The following is a 20035-nucleotide window of genomic DNA, read 5'->3' as shown; positions in this document are numbered from 1 at the left end:
GCAATACTACAATCATCAAATTATTATACTAAAGAACATCAAATAATGATACAACCAAGCATTACAATACCAAAACTATCAAAGTTTACCAAAGTGTCATTCAAGAAACATCCAAAAACGAAACTATCCACATAACATCAAACTCCCAACGGTTTAACTTCAAAATAACATTTTAGAACCAAGAAATCCAAAGTATGCAAAAGAGGTACAAACAGAAAAAAGTTTAACCTTCAAAATAACATTTTAGCTGCTATCTTCGTTTCATGTCCATCCAATCATCGTCGGTTTTCATTCCTATAAAACATTATTCAAAACAATCAAAAACATCAAATACAAAAGGTTAACAAGTCAATCAAAAACATCAAATACTAATGGTTAACATCATATTACCTCTACTTTTCAATTTCCCATCATATTTTGCAAGGCTGCATACATCTTCTCCATTGCTTCATATTTTGCATCAATTTGTTGTTGTTTGGCATCTATTGCTGCAGCTTTGGCATCCATTTCCTCACGCATTTGTTGATGTTTAGCTTCCATTTCTGCAGCTTTAGCATCCATTTCGCCACGCATCTCGTTTCGTACACGTTCATAGACAACCTAAAGTACAATACCATGATAGGAAACTTTGTAAGTATAATGCCATGATAGGAAACTTTGTAAGTACAATGCCATGATAGGAAACTTTGTAAGTATAATACCATGATAGAAAACTTTGTAAGTACAATGCCATGATAGGAAACTTTGCAAGTACAATGCCATGATAGGAAACTTTGTAAGTACAATGCTATGATAGGAAATTTTTATAAAGTACAAAATTAAACGAACCTCTTGGGATGTTATTGTACTAGATGTTCCTTCCAAAAAGCTCGCTGGATCAGACACAGATCCGAATCCATATATTCTTCCTTTCTTGACTCCTCCGGAAACATCACACCATGTTTCATTATCCAAGAGGGGGTGGCAACTAGTATCATCACCAAACTTAGCCACCATAGCACTTTCATAAGCCTCCTATTATAGCAAAAAAAAAATTAAAAAATAGTAACATGAATTAAGGAATAGAATGGTTCATTCCATCCCATTAAATTCATAACACTCAAACCTTGCATAAAGTTGATTACTACTTACAAAACACTTAATTACAACTAGGCAGAGGATCAAACATTTAACAAATTCATTCACCCGAGTAGTAGGAAGTTTTGTTTCCTACAAAAGAATTGAAAATACCTTAACTTTAGCTGCCTTTGGTGTAATGTACTCTTGAGTAGACCGTTTAGTGTGCAACCTTGCATAAAGTTCAACTCCTGTAGGAGGGCGTTTAAGCATTGCTTGCTACAAAATCCATTAGTAATACATTAAAAAACAAAACAAAAACTCAACAATCTCAGTGGATACTAACGTGAGATGCAAACATCTTACCATTCTTTTCTTATGTTGACGAATAGATATAGAACCCCCGGTATGTTTGGAAACATATCCATCTTCTAATTTATTTCTGTTATTTTTCCCTGATTGTGATAAACGTTTCCATTTGGATGTGGTCCACACTTCATTGATCATTTTTTCCCAATACTCATTTTTTATCCAATTTAGGCGATAGTCCTTTAGCAAACTTAAATCACCTTCTAGTGAGGCATTCACATTTGCAGCTTTGGCAAGTTTTAAAGATGCTTCACGTGCTCTTCGCATTACGTCAGGAAATCGTTTCTTCATACAGTCTTCCCATACCTTGCGAGCAAGAACATCAGTCTCTTCGGGCCAAACATACAAACCCTACATGTACATCACGCATACAATTATCTTTTTCACTTTATACCAATTTTTACTTTGATAAATCATAAAAATAATAAGTACAAACCTTGAAGTGTTCCCACATTGCATCACGATGTTCTTTGTCAACCTTCTTCCATGAGGTCCATGGGCCGTCAAACATCGTCTTCAGTATACATGTGATGGCTCTGATCACTGAAATCTGATCCGTAAATCTTGCAAAAAATTAAAAATTAAAAAATTAGCATTAGTATTATCATTAACAAGTAAATTCATTTTCATAAACAATGGTAAAATTAACTTTAGTACTCCTTTTCAGAATCGACTTCAATGAACTTCCTTTTTGATGGGTTACTTGGAACTTGTTCTAAGATGTTTGATCCTCTAACTGAAGAAGAAGGTTGACTTTCTGCATCATTGTATGATTGGGATGCATTTCTATCTCCAGCATCACGACCACTAATGTGACTACCACTGCGACCACCACCACGGGCTCCTCGTTGCGCCATTAGTCAAAAAATAACCCTTAAAATCAAGAATTAATAAACTATTGGTTAGAACAAGTATGTATTATAATAGAAAATTATAGAAGTAAGAGAAGGTAACATGCTATAATACACAAATAAATGAAAGTGCAATGTATATAGAAAAAGAAAACGATCATTTTAGCTAAAAAGTTATTTATAAGGTCCATTAGGCAAAATATATAGTTCCAAGTACATTGTTTCATTCTACATTTTTAGTAATTACTCATCATCAGAATTATCATCACATATGTTTTCATCTTCAATATCATCTTCGGATGAATCATCCAAGTTATCATCAACTTCTTCATCCTCTTCTCTCTCAATGTCATTGTCATTAACTTCTTCTATTTCTCTTTCAATTACATGAGAAAGGGGTCCTGCCACCTCATTTGCACCGCTACTTGTAGAAGGTAAAGTCGCTTCACTTTCTTGAAAGAATTGGTCCTCTTCATCCTCATCATCATCTTCTTCAGTAACACATTGTCGTAGATCATATACACCCCTTGGTTTCGTCTTGACGACAGCCCACCAATCTTTCAAATCCTTCATTGCAGGATATGGTGCATAATACACTTGTTCTGCTTGTGACGCTAGGATAAACGGATCTTCATTTCTTAGCCTTGATTTGTATTTAATATCAACCAAATTATGCTTTCGATCCACACGTACCCCTTCAGTAGGGTTAAACCATGTACACTTGAACAATACTACGACACAACGCCCTATGCCTTGATATTCTACTTCCAAGACCTCATCCAACAACCCATAATAGTCACACTCAGTCTCATTGTAACAAGTACCTCTTACACATACACCACTATTGTGTGTGACCCGTCCATCACCATATTTTTCAGTATGAAACTTGTAACCATTGACAAAGTATCCTTTATAGGACCTAACATGTCGTAATGGTCCTCGTGCAAGGCATTTCAAATGTTGATTGATATAATTTGATTGTTGAAAAACCTACATTGATAAATTCATTTGTTAACTAATTCACAGGGGAAGACACTTTGGTAATACAAAATTTTCTCGTATCATACTCACATGATCTTTAAACCACTTAGCAAAATGTTGATCCCTAAACCTTTCAAATGCTCCACCATCCATATCAGGTTGGCTTTGGATCACATAATTTTCAAACAACCTTAAAAAATAACAAAAATTTTAGAGTTTCACGAAATCAAGGAAAAATAGATAACTTGACATACCTTAAAAAAGGTAGAACCTCAACACAATTGATCAAGATGTAATTATGAGCAATATGCATCTCATCATCTGTCAAAGGCCTCCGTTGACCACTTTTTTCGACTAATCTTCGAGATGGAACTTTGAAAATGCTTAATCGAGAGTCGACCATGGTATAACTAGGAATGTCTGGGGCAAAATTACGCGACTCACGATTCAACCGGGTTTCAATTGTAGGCAAAAAGTATTGTGAGCAAAAAGTCGATATTTCTCCAATCATGTAAGCCTCAACAATGGACCCCTCAACCTTTGCATGGTTTTTTATCTTTCTTTTCATTGATCCCAATTTCCTAAAAAGATGTTGGAAAAGACTTATTAGAAATTCCATAGGTTTTATGGTAGAATATTTTGTATGGTAAAAAATATACCTTTCATAAAGATACATCCACCTATATTGAACCGGACCACCAAGCATAGCTTCTCGAGCTAAGTGGATAACAAGATGCTCCATTGAATCAAAGAATACAGGTGGAAATACTTTTTTCTAACTTGCAAATGGTTTCAACAATACTAGTTTGCAACCGTTGTAAGTCATCTACGCGTAACACCCTTGAACATATTACACGAAAGAATGTACACAACTCTGTAATTGCATCCCATGTTGAGTTTGGCACCAACCTCTTAGAGAAATAGGCAACAATCTTTGAAGAAATACATGGCACTCGTGACTCTTGAATTTGTAAAAGCTATTATCATCTACATTAACGCACCCCCCCCCCCCAAGTTTGAGGCGTATCCGTCCGGGAATTTAAGTTTAATCAACCATTGGCATATTTTAGCTACTTGTTCTTTGCTCAAAGAAAACGATGCTCTATTTTTCATATCCTTATTTCCCTTCTTCCATGTATGCCATTGCACTCGATTACAATACATTTCTATATCTTTTCTTGCATTCATGTTGTCTTTGCTTTTCGGAGTGTCCATCACGGTGTTGAAAAGATTTTCAAACACATTTGTCTCAATGTGCATGGGATCAAGGTTGTGTCGTATTAACAACTTCCGCCAATATGGTAGCTCCCAAAAGATGCTCCTCTTAACCCAATTATGAGTAATCCCAAAACCAGGCAATTTTGCATTCTTCGCTCTAAAAGGTTTGCCTTCATAAACAGTTGGAAAGTGTCGTACTTGCTCCCAAATCTGATCACCGGTTAATATTGGTGGGGGGCTAGATCGCTCAACCTTATTAGCCAGAAATCCTGTTTTGTCACCCCGATATGTGTGTTGTTCAGGTAAAAACTTTCGATGGCAGTCAAACCAACATGGTTTACTACCATGGTGTAACCGAAACGACCCCGACTCACCCATACAATACGGACATGCTAACTTGCCATGTGTGCTCCATCCCGATAACATTGCATAAGCAGGAAAGTCACTAACTGTCCAAAGAAGTATAGCTTTCATTGTGAAATTGCATTTAGTCGAAGCATCATAAGTGACAACACCGTCTGTATATAGCATCTTTAACTCGTCAATTAGCGGCCTGAGAAACACATCTATATTTTGACCTGGGCTCTTTTTTCCAGGAATAACTATGCTTAATTGAACATATGGTTCTTTTAAGCACATCCAAGGAGGCAAGTTATAAATTGAAAGGAAAACAAGCCAACATGAATACGGGGTTGTATTTGAGTTATTTGGACTGAACCCATCGGTGCATAGCCCAAGGCGAACATTCCGTGGTTCACTTGAAAACTCTTGATGCATTGAGTCGAAATGCTTCCAAGCCTCACCATCACTTGGATGGACCATCAAACCCGGTTCCGTTTGATGTTCATAGTGCCATGTCATTTGCTTTGCCGTCTTTTTTGTTAAATACAACCTTTGGAGTCTAGGAGCAATTGGCAAGTACCTCATAACCAAATAAGGCAGTTTGCCACTCTTGTACCGATCATGATCACACACTCGACACTTAGTCAAATCAGAATCTGCCCCATAGAATATCATGCAATGGTTTTTGCAAGCATGGATCTTTTTTTTCTGGGAGTCTAATTATTTTCAAAAGCTTCTTCGTCTCATAGAAGTTCTCAACTAGTTTCTCACCTTTGGGTAGCATCCGCTTAATTATAGGAAGTATGTGATCATAAGCAGCCTCAGATATATTGTATTCTGACTTCCAATGCAACAACTCTGTTGCAGCTTGTAATTTTGAATAATTTTCACATCCATCCCACAAAGGTTCATCAGCGTCTTCCAACATATCATAGAACCCCTTAGCATTTGGATTCGGGAGTTCCTCCATTACATCCATCAACATTTGTGTACACCCATTAACATCATCATCATCATCATCATCATCTTCCATCGGATCCTGCATCGGATTAGAAGATGCTTCCTCATGCTGAGATATCGTATTTCTTTCACCATGTGCCCACCAAGTTGTGTAATTAGGAGTGAAACCGTTTTGTAACAAGTGAAGCTCTACATCACCTCTTGTTTTATAATACATGTTCTTGCATTTAAAACAAGGACATCTAATATAATCCCCATCAACAGTTGCTTCATTAGAAAAAGTAACATCCAAAAATCCTTTGACGGATGCATGATATGCTGTGCTAAGATACCCATGATCTAACCTTTTGTACATCCAATCTCTATCACTACGTGTTGACATAATGACTAGCTACAAACAAATATATAACTATTATTTAGAAATTAGATAATGCAATCATATCCACATTACTAAAAGCATCCTTGGAAACTACAGTTATACTATATGAAATACTTATTTTTATTAAAAGCATCACCAAAAAGATAATTATGGAAAACTAGAACTATAGGGACCAAAAGTGTCTTGCTTATTTCTAAGCTTATGTATAGATTTGATACAAATTGAAAACATGGTTTTGACAGTGAATTACTTTTTTCTATTTATTTTAAAGGTTGAAGGGATCATATGCTAGTTGTCTCTTCCATTTGATTATTAATATCTTTAATCTATTACCCACATGATCATATATGAAATCGTTGAATGAGTTCAGTAAGAAATGAGTTAAGAAGAAGATGAAAAATCCATTATTTATGATATGTGATAAGGGATCTGAGAAATCTAAGGGTCCTGAGAAAGCTATTGATTTTGGCATATCTATCTTCTTCAAGCCAGGTGACTATATCTCTCCTTCCAGAATTACCATAAATTAAGGATTACAGCTTCTAGTCAGGAAATTAGTAGACAATTAAGGTTCCTAATCATTGTATCTATTGGATACACACAATCTACTGTCTTATTCTACTTAGCTGCCTTATCTTAAGACAAATTCAATTCAATGATCTATATTAGAAAACATTGCTTAACATGAAGATTGAGTATAGTTGGAATAGTTAGAAATCTTTATATTTGAATGTTGGTAAAGATTTTTTTACTGATTTGTCCTTCAGCTGCCTCTCATATGTAAAAATTCCCTAAACATAAAGCCTGAATGTTAGACACTTTGTTACAACTAACATACATAAAACACAGATCCAAATACAGAAAAAAGATAAAGTCTGGTGTATTATTCTACACAAAGAAACAATCTAATGGGCAACAAGAGCATCTGGTTACTACTATGATGCTGCTTCTTGATAGGAATCCTCACCAGGTAATTAATTAAATAAATAAATCTATTCTATTCTTATTCTACTCTCACACAACTTTATTTATATATATAAATGCTGGTCTGTATTATGCCATTTCTCACTATAGTTTTAGTATTTTATTTTAGGGGTTATTTCTTTTTGACTTAATGACCTTAATAGGTTAAGCACTTAATCTGGACAGCTATACATATTTGTTGAAATTGATTAATATTGTAAAACTTGTTTTTTTTTTATAACAATTACTATTACTATTAATATCTTGTCTCTTGACACTTACTCTTTACTTGTGAACTTGTTTTTATTAATGATTCAGGTGACTTTGACTGGATATAGTCACAAGTTGAAGATCTTACTCGAGACTGTAATTAAGAAATTTACAACTTTTGAACTTTGTGAGGTTGTTTAGAAAAGTTCATGAAGAAAACTATAAACAGGCTAAACTAGATAAGAAGAAAGCTCAGAAAGAGGTTGAAATGGAGAGGGCAAAGGGTATTAACTTAACAAAAAAAACAAATATAATAAAATTACAAGAATATGCAAAGCATGTTGATACCCACACACCCAGAAAGAAAGTCAAAGGGTGTTTGTTGACTAAAGGAACCTGAAAAGGGTATGGTTGTCCATGCACATACACATACACATACACCCACAGTTCCTGCATCTGTTAGTTACACTTCACAGGGGTGATGTTGAAGTTCCAGTGTTAGAAAAAGTTAGTGATCATGACTTTTGATCCACCAGAGCTAACATGAAGAAATGAGATTTTAAGAGAATCAATGGGGAAACACATTAATGTTAGAAGCATGTTGCTTGAAATGCTAATTGATCTAGTAGTGACCATTACATAAAATAGCTTCTTGAACAATGGCATAAGATTGCCTCCTCCAAGTTTATAACTTACTTTTTTGATGAAGCAGTTCATCCTATAACTATGAGATAGGTGATGAACCTTCTCCATTCAAACAATGATTGCCTAAGAAACTGGTGTTGTTGGGCTTGCTGCAGAGCATATGGATGCATGTACAAAGATGACAGGAGAGCTTCAGGGTGAGGCTTTGATGCACAAAACTTATGCTACCAGGCTTATATAGGACTAAAGCAACCAATTATCTAAGTATCTATTCTAATAAGATTGAAAACAGGATTTATGGCTAATAAGAGGAATGACGACTGTAAAGAGTAAGAAATTAAACCCCGATATGTGTATTGTTCAGGCTACAGACTTTACATATTTGAGCCGATCAGTAGCAAAGAGTAAGAAATTAAACCCTAACGCAATCAATATAAGAGGAATGACGATTGTAAAAGGAAAAAAAACGGAGAAATTAAACCCTAACATAATATATTGTGCAATTGAACCAAACCTAACCTAATATATGACTAAAGCAAATAAAATCAAGAGGTTTACCTGAATCAGAAGTTAAGGAAGAATAGGCTGCGGGAATCGGAAGCTGCAATGGTCCATGGTGTCGTCATCTGTTTGAACGGAGATGGTGAGATTAGGTTAAGCTGCAACTCGAGAGTCAAACTTACACAAACTTCGCGTTCAATTCGAGTGATAAAGCAGATTTGGGAAGGAAGGAGACTTACACAAACTTCGTGAAACTGGACTTGGATTCGTCAATTTCAGCGAGAGATCTTCAATTAAAAAAACATAGCGTGTGTATGCTCCCTCGGCCTTCTATCGCTAAATACATACCAGATGGCAACAAGTCGATGATTTTTTTTCCCTCGTTGAACCCTCGCCAAATGCCTTCGTTTTCCACCGATTACCGAGGAATAAAGGCGCGTCGATAAAGACTTGTAAGATCCATAACTTATCCCTCGCTAAACCCTCTCTAATACGCTATATGTTGAATAAATAAAATACTTGTTTAAACCATCGCAGATCTCTCGTAATTCCCTCTCTATAAGCCAAAATTTTGCTACATAATAGATCCCTCTCTAAATCCGTAGCTGAAAGTCAACTTTCTAGTAGTGCAATCAGGCAACGCCGGCAACTGGGAAATAGTTAACCACCAGGAGTCCTACTTTTTTTTTACTGTGACTCCGTTTGGAGTCAACTGGCTACCAGGAAATATGTCATCGAGTGAGAACGGAGGACCAGTGAAGAAAAGATGGTATTATTCTGCAATTCTTTTGTTGTGTAATGAAGCAAATTTAGGTCAAAATCAGAGTACACAATTTTCAGGCTTAAGTTTCCCGCTTCCACCTTTTGTTTTGTATTTTTGACATGCTTTTAGCTTTTTGCTAATCATGGTCTTTTAATATATATCTTATTTATTTTATTTTAATATATATCTTACTAGGTTATAGTCCGTGTAAACAACGGTAATAAAAATAATTATATTTTTACGGTAAAAACTCATAATTATTAATAGATTGTTTTAAATAGGTTATTAATTAAAGGATTTATGTTTTTTATTTATAAAAAATTATAATCATTGATTTAGATAAATATATAAAATTATTTTTCAAGATATATGAGTTTTTGTTTTCTGAATTAATAAAAAAATAATGATATTGCTTAATGAAATGTTAAATTGACTATTCAAAAACAACCACAATAAATAAAGTAAAGTAAAATTCGTATATGGAAAATCAGAAAATTAAGTTTTTGAAATAAACATATATGAAAAAATATAATAAATTACAGATGAAAACTAACAATAAGATTTTATTACAGATAATAATAAAAGATATTATAATCCATCAACCCATAAGTTGAACCAAAAAACCGAAGAAACCGACCAATGAACCAAAAAACCGAACCCATTCAAAAAGCGAACGCAATGGGTTTCAAAACCCAAAAGGAAATTACCAATTTGGGTTCAATTTCACCTCAAAACCGACTTGGACAGGCCCTATTTTTTTTATAATAGATAGACAATAGATTTCATTATCCACCTTAATAACAGTATACCTACTAATGTTTAATGACATGCATGTAAACTGAATAACTAAGAATTTTAGGTGACTCATACAAAAAAATGTGATTCTCACAAGTTATAACAAAAGTCTTATGTCTAGTATACATGTTGGTTACCAAATGACAACGATTTTTAAAATTTTTACTCAAAAACTAATATGAAGGCATACTTGATGCTGATAGAGTATCAACTACAAACTCCTATAGAATGGGAAAAAAGTGTAAAATAAACAATCATAACTACATAAATTAAGACAAGAAAAACAAACTTAACTATATCTAAAAATATAACGTTTAACAATTTGTATTTTCCAACTATTTCTTTTAATTAACTACTACTACTACTACTAAAAAAAAAAAAACACTTTTCCGTTCATTTTCACCATTACAACGCACCTTAGACTAAAATTTGGTTCCAAAAAAGTATAATATGAATAAGTTTATGAATGTTAGCACAAAAAGGGGCATAAAAGAAGATTCTGGACACAAAATATGCATGCTATACATTATAGAATTATTGCTAATTTACCTGAACAACATGATAATCAATGTGATGGGTTTATATACAACAGCAAGTATACAAATACCACAAAAATCCAACAAATACGTATACATTCGCTTATATATGTATATCCATGGAAATAATAAGTAACAAAGTAATAGGCTCTTAGAAATTATATCAACCATGGAAAAGTAAATATGTAATGATTCATCTATCAATTAGACTACTGATCAACATAAAACTGTGTTTAAGATATACATTCAAATGGAAAAAAAGGAAATCTTACCGGATGAAAACTGTTTAAAAAAAAATCCAATCTTTCACCATTAACTATATGTGTATATTCATCGACTTAGCCACAAAAGGGACGTATTTGCAGAAAATTAAAAGATAAAATAATTAACATTTCATATTTGTCTTTACCAAATAGAAGAATTTATCAACTAATATAAGTATGAAGTTAACAAAAAAACCCTTTTGAACAACCACAACCATAAAAGGATAAAGGCAACACTATAGATTCTAAAACCATAAAAATGAGGATGAGGATAACAATTTTTTTAACATATACAACAAAATGGAGATGAGAATTTCTCTTCAAATCAAGAAACCATCTCCATCAAGTTTGTTTTCATATATATTATTATCAAATACTGGGCACACCTTTCTCCAACCGATAATTTATCACATAATTATTTTTTACCTACCCATAAAATCTACTTGGAAATTCTGAGGATATAATTTAATTCCATGATTACTCTATCAAATAAGCTTACTTAACCCATATTGTTTTGCAAAACTTGAAACAACATACACAAAAAGAATCTAAAACCAATAACTGACAGTGATAAATATTTTTTACCTACGCATAAAATTTACTAGAAAATTCAGTGAATATAATTTGATTCCATAATTACTTTATCAAATAAACTTAATTGACCCATATTGTTTTGCAAAACCTGAAACAACATACACATAAAGAATCTAAAATCAATAATTGACCTGTTCGAGCAAATTTTACATTTCTTTCAGCGACAACCCTTCGGATATGACAACATTGTGGCCATCATAGTCTCTAGTGAGCTTCGATTGAGGCATTGAGCCAACTTCACCTACATTTTCTATTAACAATGACAGAGAATAATGATCAACATAACTTTTCCAATGAATAAAGTTGTTACCTTAAAAGATCCAAATGCCACCTTTTCCTTGCACATTTTATAATTTGAGAATAATAAATATGTTATCATTGATGAGAAGCTTGGATATGTATAGTATCAGTCAAAAGTAAGTATGATATGCTTCCGATACCTTATATCTACATGAAGTGTAATATAATAAGAACATTTGAAGCATGAATGTATGCAAATTCCATCTTTGTACATAAATACATAAAATTTCACCACAACAAATGATAAAATTAAACCAAATTGTGGAACAAAACTTGAAATTGAAAAGGTCAAACACAAATATTTAAAGCATTGAAATCTTTCAAAATGGAAGAACTTATATATCCAAAATCGTTCCATAGAAATGTTCAAAATTGAATTAGTGCTACAAATTTGAATTTAAAATTAGTAGGATGAAATCAATCGATGATCACCAAACTATTTTGAGATGATGTTTCACGAACACATATAAACTTATCTGACTCCATCGTTACATTGGTAAATATAATGACCTGTGGGTTGATCCCTATACTTGGCAACTACAGCAACATCATACAATTCAAAATCAATGCAATTATTAAGTGCACAACTAGATAACTATGAACTACGATTTCAGAAACATATCAATTCTTTAATCTCCATAGATCTGGAAATATACAACACCAAAGTTCCTGTCAAGGTATCTAAGATGCAATAAAAGAGATAGAGAAACAGAGAGGAGGAAAGGTCTATTTCATTGCATAACTGGTAAGAAGAAAACGAATACATTACAAAGGAGCAGAAATTGAGGAAACTACCCACGATCTCCTGATGTCGGGGGTTAAGTACAACTGAAATAAACAACATTAAAAAATACTAAAATGACGATAATGACCTTTCCAAATAAATTATCATAACAATACCCTCCCCATAACAAACACCTTGACCTCAAGGTGTGAAATCTGGAAAGCGTAAGGTGAACTCATCAGCAAATTCCCACGTAGCATCTTAGATGGGAATGTTCTTCCAATGGATCAGGTACTTAACAGCGGCTCGGTTGTGTCTTTTCACCAGCTTCCTATCAGGGATGCGGTGTGGTTGCAGCAAGAAGCGTGAGTCAGTTGGCAGCAGAATAACCGTGGTAGGCGGGTCAGCTGCTTGTTTCAGCAGGGAAACATGAAAGGTGGGATGGATCAACACATTGGATGGTAAATCGAGCCGATAAGCAACCTGACCAACCTTCTCCACAATTAGAAATGGACCATAGTATTTAGGAGAGAGCTTTCCCTGGTGAAAGGAACGGATTGTTTGCTGGCAGTAGGGTTGCACCTTCAAAAATACCCAAGAACCAACTACAAATGATCGTTGGTCTGCAAATTACTTCATCCGATTGCGAGCTTTATGCAAGGATTGTTTCAAGAGGCTCATGAGACGTTGACGTTCCTGCATATGATCATCCAGTGCAGCTACCCGTGTCTCGTGTGGAATGTGTATGGGAGGATGGAACCCATAGAGAGCCTGAAACAGGGTCATACCAAGAGATAAGTGAAAGTCCGTGTTGTACCACCACTCAACAAGTGATAACCAACTGAACCAGTGTTGGAGTAATCGTTTATTGGATGGTTCATGGGTCAAGTTTTGGTTTAAGTCACAGGTTGTTATGGTTGTTATTAGTGAGGTCTTGATTATTTTGGTTTTGAGTTTGCATGGAATAACTTTGGGTATCACAGTGATGCATGGCTGCAATTAATTAGTATTTGTGGCTTTAGATGTTATGATTTAAGTTGTTTTAGTTGAAGGTTGAATAACGAAGAGTGGGTAGTGGATTTGACTGATTCACAAAGTGTACGTTAGAGTTGTTAGAGTTGTACACGTTGGGTATTAGAAGAAGTCACCCACTTAGCTGTTTTTTAGGATAGACCAAGTATTTTGTTATTTTCATTTTTGTTTCCACGTTGGTAATTCTGTAAGGCTATATATAGCCTCTTTTCCCCATGAATAAACTGTGAGTTTTGGTTTTTACTTTTCAAAGCTCATTTAATTTATCGCTCTAGAAAAAGCTTTTTTTCCCTGTCTTCATATTTACGTGACCAGTGTGTTGCGTGTGTGTGTGTGTGTTTTGTGGAGCCTGAACCAAGATTTGGTATCAGAGCGGAGATAGATTGAAGAGGGGCTAATTTCAGATTAGTACGTTGTTTTCTTTTCTGCTCTAGGGATCAAAAGGGTAGCGGAGACGAGTCGTGATTCCGGCCAAAATCAGCGGGCTTGTTAACCCAGTTTGATCGAAGAACAACATAGGAGGATCAAGAGAAACCAGAAGGTGTTAATCAAAGGGTGAAAAACAGTAGGTGAAAGGCAGAAAAAGGTGTTTGCAGGTAGCTCTTTCAAGCAGTGGGTTTTTTAGTTGATTATATAACATTGGTAGTGTAGTAAATCGCAAGAGTGGCTCCACCGAAGGATCAAACAACGGCTGTTGTCAAGGAGAGCAACACCATGACTCTTCAATGTCCGGTATTGTCATCAACAAATTACACAGTATGGGCTATGAGAATGCGGGCCATCTTCAATGTTCATGGGGTGTGGGAGGCAATCGATCCGGGAGTCAATGGGGATGCCAAGAAGAATAACATAGCAATTGCACTTTTGTTCCATGCCATACCCGAGGAGCAGACACTATTAATAGGGAATCTCACAACCGCAAAGGAGATGTGGGAGGTTCCCAAAACTCGTCATTTGGGTTCGGATCGAATCCGGGAGGTGAGACTTCAAACTCTAATGGGAGAGTTTGAAAATATGAAGATGAAGGACCAAGAGGTGATAGATAACTTTGCTAATGAGTTGTCTGAATATGCTTCTCGAGCCGCCTCACTTGGATCGGTTATGGAAGAAACAAAATTGGTTAAGAAATTTCTTAACGGGTTACCGAAACGTTTCATTCATATGGTAGCTTCTATAGAACAGGTTGTAGACTTGAAGACCATCAGTTATTATGATGTTGTGGGCCGACTTAAAGCTTATGAAGAAAGGATCAAAGTTGAGGAGATCCAACCCGAGCAAAATCAGCTTTTATTTGCAAATTCGGCTGAAAATGCAAAAGAAAAAGAGCATAGGTGTGAGCATTGTGGTTGTGGAAACTCGAATCGGGAAGACTATAGGCGTGGCCAAGGTGGAGGTCGGGTGTCCGGGAAAAGTCGAGGAGATGGTCGAGTACAATGGGACAAGAGTCACGTGAAATGCTACAAATGTAATGAGTTCGGGCATTACATTTCGGAGTGTCCAATGTGGGAGAAAAAGGATGAGCTCAACTTGAATCGGTGTGAGGATGATGAACCAACACTGCTGTGAACAACGAAATAAACGATTAAGGGGGTGAATGTTGGAGTTCATTTATTGGATGGGTCATGGGTCAAGTTTTGGTTTACGTCACAGGTTGTTATGGTTGTTATTAGTGAGGTCTTGATTATTTTGGTTTTGAGTTTGCATGGAATAACTTTGGGTATCACAGTGATGCATGGATGCAATTAATTAGTATTTGTGGCTTTAGATGTTATGATTTAAGTTGTTTAGTTGAAGGTTGAATAAGGAAGAGTGGGTAGTGGATTTGACTGATTCACAAAGTGTACGTTAGAGTTGTTAGAGTTGCACACGTTGGGTATTAGAAGATGTCACCCACTTAGCTGTTTTTTAGGATAGACCAAGTATTTTGTTATTTTCCTTTGTGTTTCCACGTTGGTAATTCTGTAAGGCTATATATAACCTCTTTTCCCCATGAATAAACTATGAGTTTTGGTCTTTACTTTTTAGAGCTCATTTAATTTATCACTCTAGAAAAAGCTTTTTCTCCCTATCTTCATATTTACGTGACCAATGTGTTGTGTGTGTGTGTGTTTTGTGGAGCCTGAACCAACAACCAGGTGGTAGGGCGCTCAAAAACCATGCCACGTAAATAATTTTTTAAGCACCGATTGATGACTTCGGTTTGACCGTCCGTCTGCGGGTGATAGGCTATGGATAAGGCGAGAGAAACCCCATGCAACTTCATAAAATCGGTCCAGAAAGCACTCAAGAAAATAGCATCACGATCCGAAACAATAGTAGTTGGGCAACCATGTAATTTATAAACCTGATCAGAGAAAACTTGAGCGACATTGGCAGCTACGTATGGGTGGCTTAATGCGAGATGATCAACAACAACAAATATGGTATCCTTGCCTTTGGACTTGGGTAAACCGCCTATGAATTCCATGGAAATGTCTAAGAATACGTGTTGAGGAATTGGCAATGGATTAAGTAGTCCTCGAGGAGCCACAGTCTCATTTTTAGAGCGTTGACAAGTATCACAATGACGAATAAATTGGCGTACATCCTTGGTTTGCCCCTTCCAGTAAAAATAAGATTTAAGTCATTGGAGAGTCGCTGACACCCACCTATAGGAGAGTTGTGGAATAATGTGAGCAATTCAGATCGTAAGGTTGCATCTCTTCCCACGACCAACTTATTGTTTCGTTTAAGAAATTCACCATCCCATGTAAAGCGACCCGAGTATTGAGGATCTTGATTTCGTTGGATCAAGTGTTGGATGTCAAATTCTTCTTCCCAACTTGTTTTAAGTTTATCTAGTAGGAGAGGATCAAAAGTAGACAAGGCGAGGGCCCAAAGAGTACCACCATGAACACGAGAGAGGGCATCTGCTGCTATGTTTTCTTTTCCTTGTTTGTACAATATTTCAAAATCACAAACCATCAGAAGAGATAACCAAACTTGTTGTAAAGGGGTGTTTACCTTTTGCTCCATGAGGTGTTTAAGGGACTTTTGGTCCGTCTTAATTATAAAACGAGCCACAATCAAATAATGATGCCAACTTTTGACCGCTAGTAGAATAGCCAATAATTCGCGTTCATAGACGGATAGGGCCTGTTGGCGAGCAGATAGGGATTTACTGATGAAGGCTAATGGGTGTTGTTGTTGCATCAAAACTGCCCCAATACCTATACCAGAAGCATCGGCTTCAATAAAAAAAAGGCTGAGAAAAATCTGGTAGGGCAAGGACTGGTGCCGAGCTCAATGCTTGTTTCAAATTATCAAATGCCTGTTGGGCTTCATCAGACCATTGATAAGCATTCTTTCTCAACAAATTACTGAGAGGTTTTGCTATGATTCCAAATGAACGAACGAAACATCGGTAATATCCGGCAAGCCCAAGAAATCCCCACAATTGTTTTGCATTGCTCAGTCTTGGCCACTTCAACACAGCCTCTACCTTTTGAGGGTCCATGCTCACACCATTCTTATTAATTATAAAACCCAGATAGTTAATCTCTAAGCCTCCAAAAGTGCACTTGATGCGTTTAGCAAAAAGTTTGTGTTGCCTCATAAGTGACAAAACATCTTGTAGATCCTGCATGTGGTGATCCATATCCTTGCTATAAACTAGAATATCATCAAAAAAACATGAGTACACACTAACATAACAGTTGCTGGAACGTATGGTTCATCAAAGATTGGAAAGTTGCTGGTGCATTAGTGAGGCCAAACAGCATCACCAAAAACTCAAAATGCCCTTGACGAGTTCTAAATGCGGTTTTCTGAATATCAGCCTGGTGCATTCGAACTTGATGATAGCCAGAGCGGAGGTCCAATTTAGAAAAAATGGTAGCACCATTTACTTCCTCTAACAGTTCGTCGATCAATGGAATAGGAAACTTATTTTTGATTGTTGCATCGTTGAGTCTCCTGTAATCGTTACACATACACCAAGTATTATCTCTTTTTTTTTTAACAAGAATGGCCAGAGAAGCAAATGGACTATAGTTGTCACGTATGAACCCGGTAGCCTGAAGTTCCCTAGTCATGCGTTCGAACACTTCTTTTTGAGCTATATGGTAGCGATAAGGCTTCTGATGAATAGGAGAAATACCCTCCTTGAGAGGGATTTGATGATCACAGTATCTTTGAGGAGGCAACCCTTGTGGGTCTTGAAAAACATCCTAAAACTCCATTAAAATTTGTTGCAACCCAGGGTGGGACAAACTTTTGTGACCTGTGATGTGTGTTGGAAATCACCCACAACATCATCATGAGAGAGTGGGGTTATATGCATGCTACATAATTGGAATGAGGCTAACTGATTTGGTTTGGATAGCAATGTGTTGAGTTTGTCCCCTGAACAAAACTGGAGTGAATTACTAACAAGCCCTTTTAATTCGAAAGACTTTCCCCCCACGTGAAACTGCATGGTAAGGTTTTTAAAATTCCATGTGATGTTGCCCAATGTGAGAAGCCATTGTACTCCAAGAACCATGTCATAATTATCTAATTGTAGAACCAATACGTTTGTAGAGAACCGTAAGCCTTGCATCAGCCATTTAAAATTGGGGCATACCTTCTTGCAAGGGACCTGATTGCCATTAGCCACCTTAACCCTTCTTTCTCTAATTTCTTGTAAAGGGTAGTTTAATTTGGTAGCTAGTTTCTCATCAAGGAAGTTATGGGTTGAGCTAGAGTCGACAAGGATATGAAGTGAACTAGTTCCGATAGCACCCCGCACCCGCATTGTGGAATAGGAGGGAACTCCCGTTAAAGCATGAATCGAGATTAGAGGCTCCTGTTCATCCTCCTGAACCTCTGTGTCTGGTATGGGTTCTTCATCACCCCCATCAAATTTGATCACCATAAGCTACTTGGATTTGCACCGATGCCCTGGGGTAAATCGTTTATTACACCAAAAACATTCTCCTTTTGGCTCGTTTTTCTTCCAATTCCTTACTTGTCAACCGTTTAGTACCTGAATTTCACGCCATAGGAACATTGTTCATAGGAGGGGTTGCAAGTAAGGGTAACTTGGTAGCATAAGAAGGTTGACCCCCTTTCGGGTTTGTGATTGTAGATGGAGTGGTGGCCTTGGGTGTTGATGTAGTAGCAACAGGAGAGAGTTTCAACCCTGAAAAGGCGTTTAGATTTGCATCCTATAGTCGGGCTAGAGCATAATTATCCCGGAGTGTCTTGGGTTTGAACATCTTAATGTGCCCCTTCATCTCTAGTTTGAGCCCCCTGAGGAAAATACTGATGGCATACTCTTCAGAAATGGTAACCTTGTTTAGCAAAAGGTCAAATGCATGACAATAATCATGAAGGGATGAAGTCTGGTACAAGGATGTTAACTATTCCATAGCATCATCATACATTGATGTGCCAAATCTACTGGTGATGGACCGAACATAATCAGGCCAGGGTAAATCTTGTATGGCGCAACCTCTTGTTTTCATGTAGCCTTGATGCCATTGCATAGCATCCCCCTCCAAGTGAATGACTGCATATTTCAATTTCATGTTGTCGGGAGTTACATCCACCTGAAAGAAGTGATCACAGTGAAGTAACCAACTCTCCACATCATCACCGTTAAAGCAAGGGAATTCAACCTTCCCGAAGCGGGTTGGTCGAAAGGAACCGTTCAAGAAGGAGCCATTGGAACCTGTCACACCCCGCTAAAGCAGAAACACAGGGCATGGCAGTACAAAGGGTTTCATAGCAAAAGTTAAAAGACAACACCAACCATAGTATTAAAAATCATTACAATTTTACAATGGGTTTGAATAACTTTTAAAAGAAATTACAATGTAAATTGAAATACAACACATGCGAATGCTCCTAAAAGTGAAGTGTCCCTAAGTGCCACTTACTCGATGATTCCTGAAAAAGCATGTAAAACGAGCGTCAACTATAAAAATAGTTGGTGAGTACTCACAAGTTTAACAAAATAATATTGGTTCATGAGTTGAAATCAAAGTTTTGATAAAAGTTTCCAATCATAAAAGTATATTGCTAAAAGGATTAAATAAGTTTGTAAAAACAGTTCGTTATCATCATGAGAAATAAAGTATGTTGCCCGAATAAGATGCAACATACATATTCTCATGAAAGATAAGGTTCGTTACTCCAACAAGTAAACAAGTTTCATTGCTAAAATGAGCAATCAATTTCGCTGCTACAATGAGCAAACAATTTCATTGCTAAAACATGTATATAAGTTTTCAGTAGTAAAAGTTCGTTGTTGTAATGAGAAACAAAGTTCATTGCTATAATTAACAATCAAGTTTATTGCTATAATGAGTAACGAGTTTCGTTGCTAAAATAAGTATTCAAGTTTCATTGCTAAAATAAGTATACAAGTGTCGTTGCTAACATGGGAATACAAGTTTCGTATGTGCATAAAGAATAGTACGTGCATGGAGTTTCCATTCATGAGTTCACGACCCAAGCCTAATGACCGAATCATGCCCTATTGACTACTATGTGTATCGCAAACATCGTGTATAAAATGGTAAAATGCACT

The 20035-nt window shown here is 36.2% G+C and overlaps 2 protein-coding genes across 2 annotated transcripts; one reads left to right on the top strand and one right to left on the bottom strand.

Moving 5' to 3' along the window:
• Positions 1-395: 395 nt before the first annotated feature.
• Positions 396-2298, bottom strand: LOC145046051 (uncharacterized). The gene is made up of 6 exons (XM_078994339.1): positions 2083-2298; positions 1862-1988; positions 1423-1776; positions 1231-1335; positions 829-1014; positions 396-600 (listed from the first exon to the last, which is right to left on the bottom strand). Exons 1-6 carry the CDS (start codon positions 2280-2282, stop codon positions 400-402), a joined length of 1173 nt encoding a protein of 390 aa, XP_078850465.1. The 5' UTR covers positions 2283-2298; the 3' UTR covers positions 396-399.
• Positions 2299-14196: 11898 nt separating this feature from the next.
• Positions 14197-15048, top strand: LOC145046050 (uncharacterized). Its single transcript, XM_078994338.1, has one exon. The coding sequence runs from the start codon at positions 14197-14199 to the stop codon at positions 15046-15048; it is 852 nt and encodes a 283-aa protein (XP_078850464.1).
• Positions 15049-20035: the final 4987 nt, after the last annotated feature.

The sequence above is a fragment of the Lactuca saligna genome, chromosome 5, assembly GCF_052625555.1.
Source record: "Lactuca saligna cultivar CGN05327 chromosome 5, ASM5262555v1, whole genome shotgun sequence".
NCBI lineage: Eukaryota > Viridiplantae > Streptophyta > Magnoliopsida > Asterales > Asteraceae > Lactuca > Lactuca saligna.
This window is presented reverse-complemented; position numbering and strand designations above follow the sequence as displayed.

Excerpts from the sequence above, each read along its gene's own strand:
- LOC145046050 (XM_078994338.1), top strand. The coding sequence starts at position 14,197 with ATGACTCTTCAATGTCCGGTATTGTCATCAACAAATTACACAGTATGG.
- LOC145046051 (XM_078994339.1), bottom strand. The coding sequence starts at position 2,282 with ATGGCGCAACGAGGAGCCCGTGGTGGTGGTCGCAGTGGTAGTCACATT. Across the intron at positions 1,989-2,082 it reads GAAGTCGATTCTGAAAAGGA|ATTTACGGATCAGATTTCAG; the intron begins GTACTAAAGTTA and ends ATTTTTTGCAAG. Across the intron at positions 1,777-1,861 it reads CAATGTGGGAACACTTCAAG|GGTTTGTATGTTTGGCCCGA; the intron begins GTTTGTACTTAT and ends ATGTACATGTAG.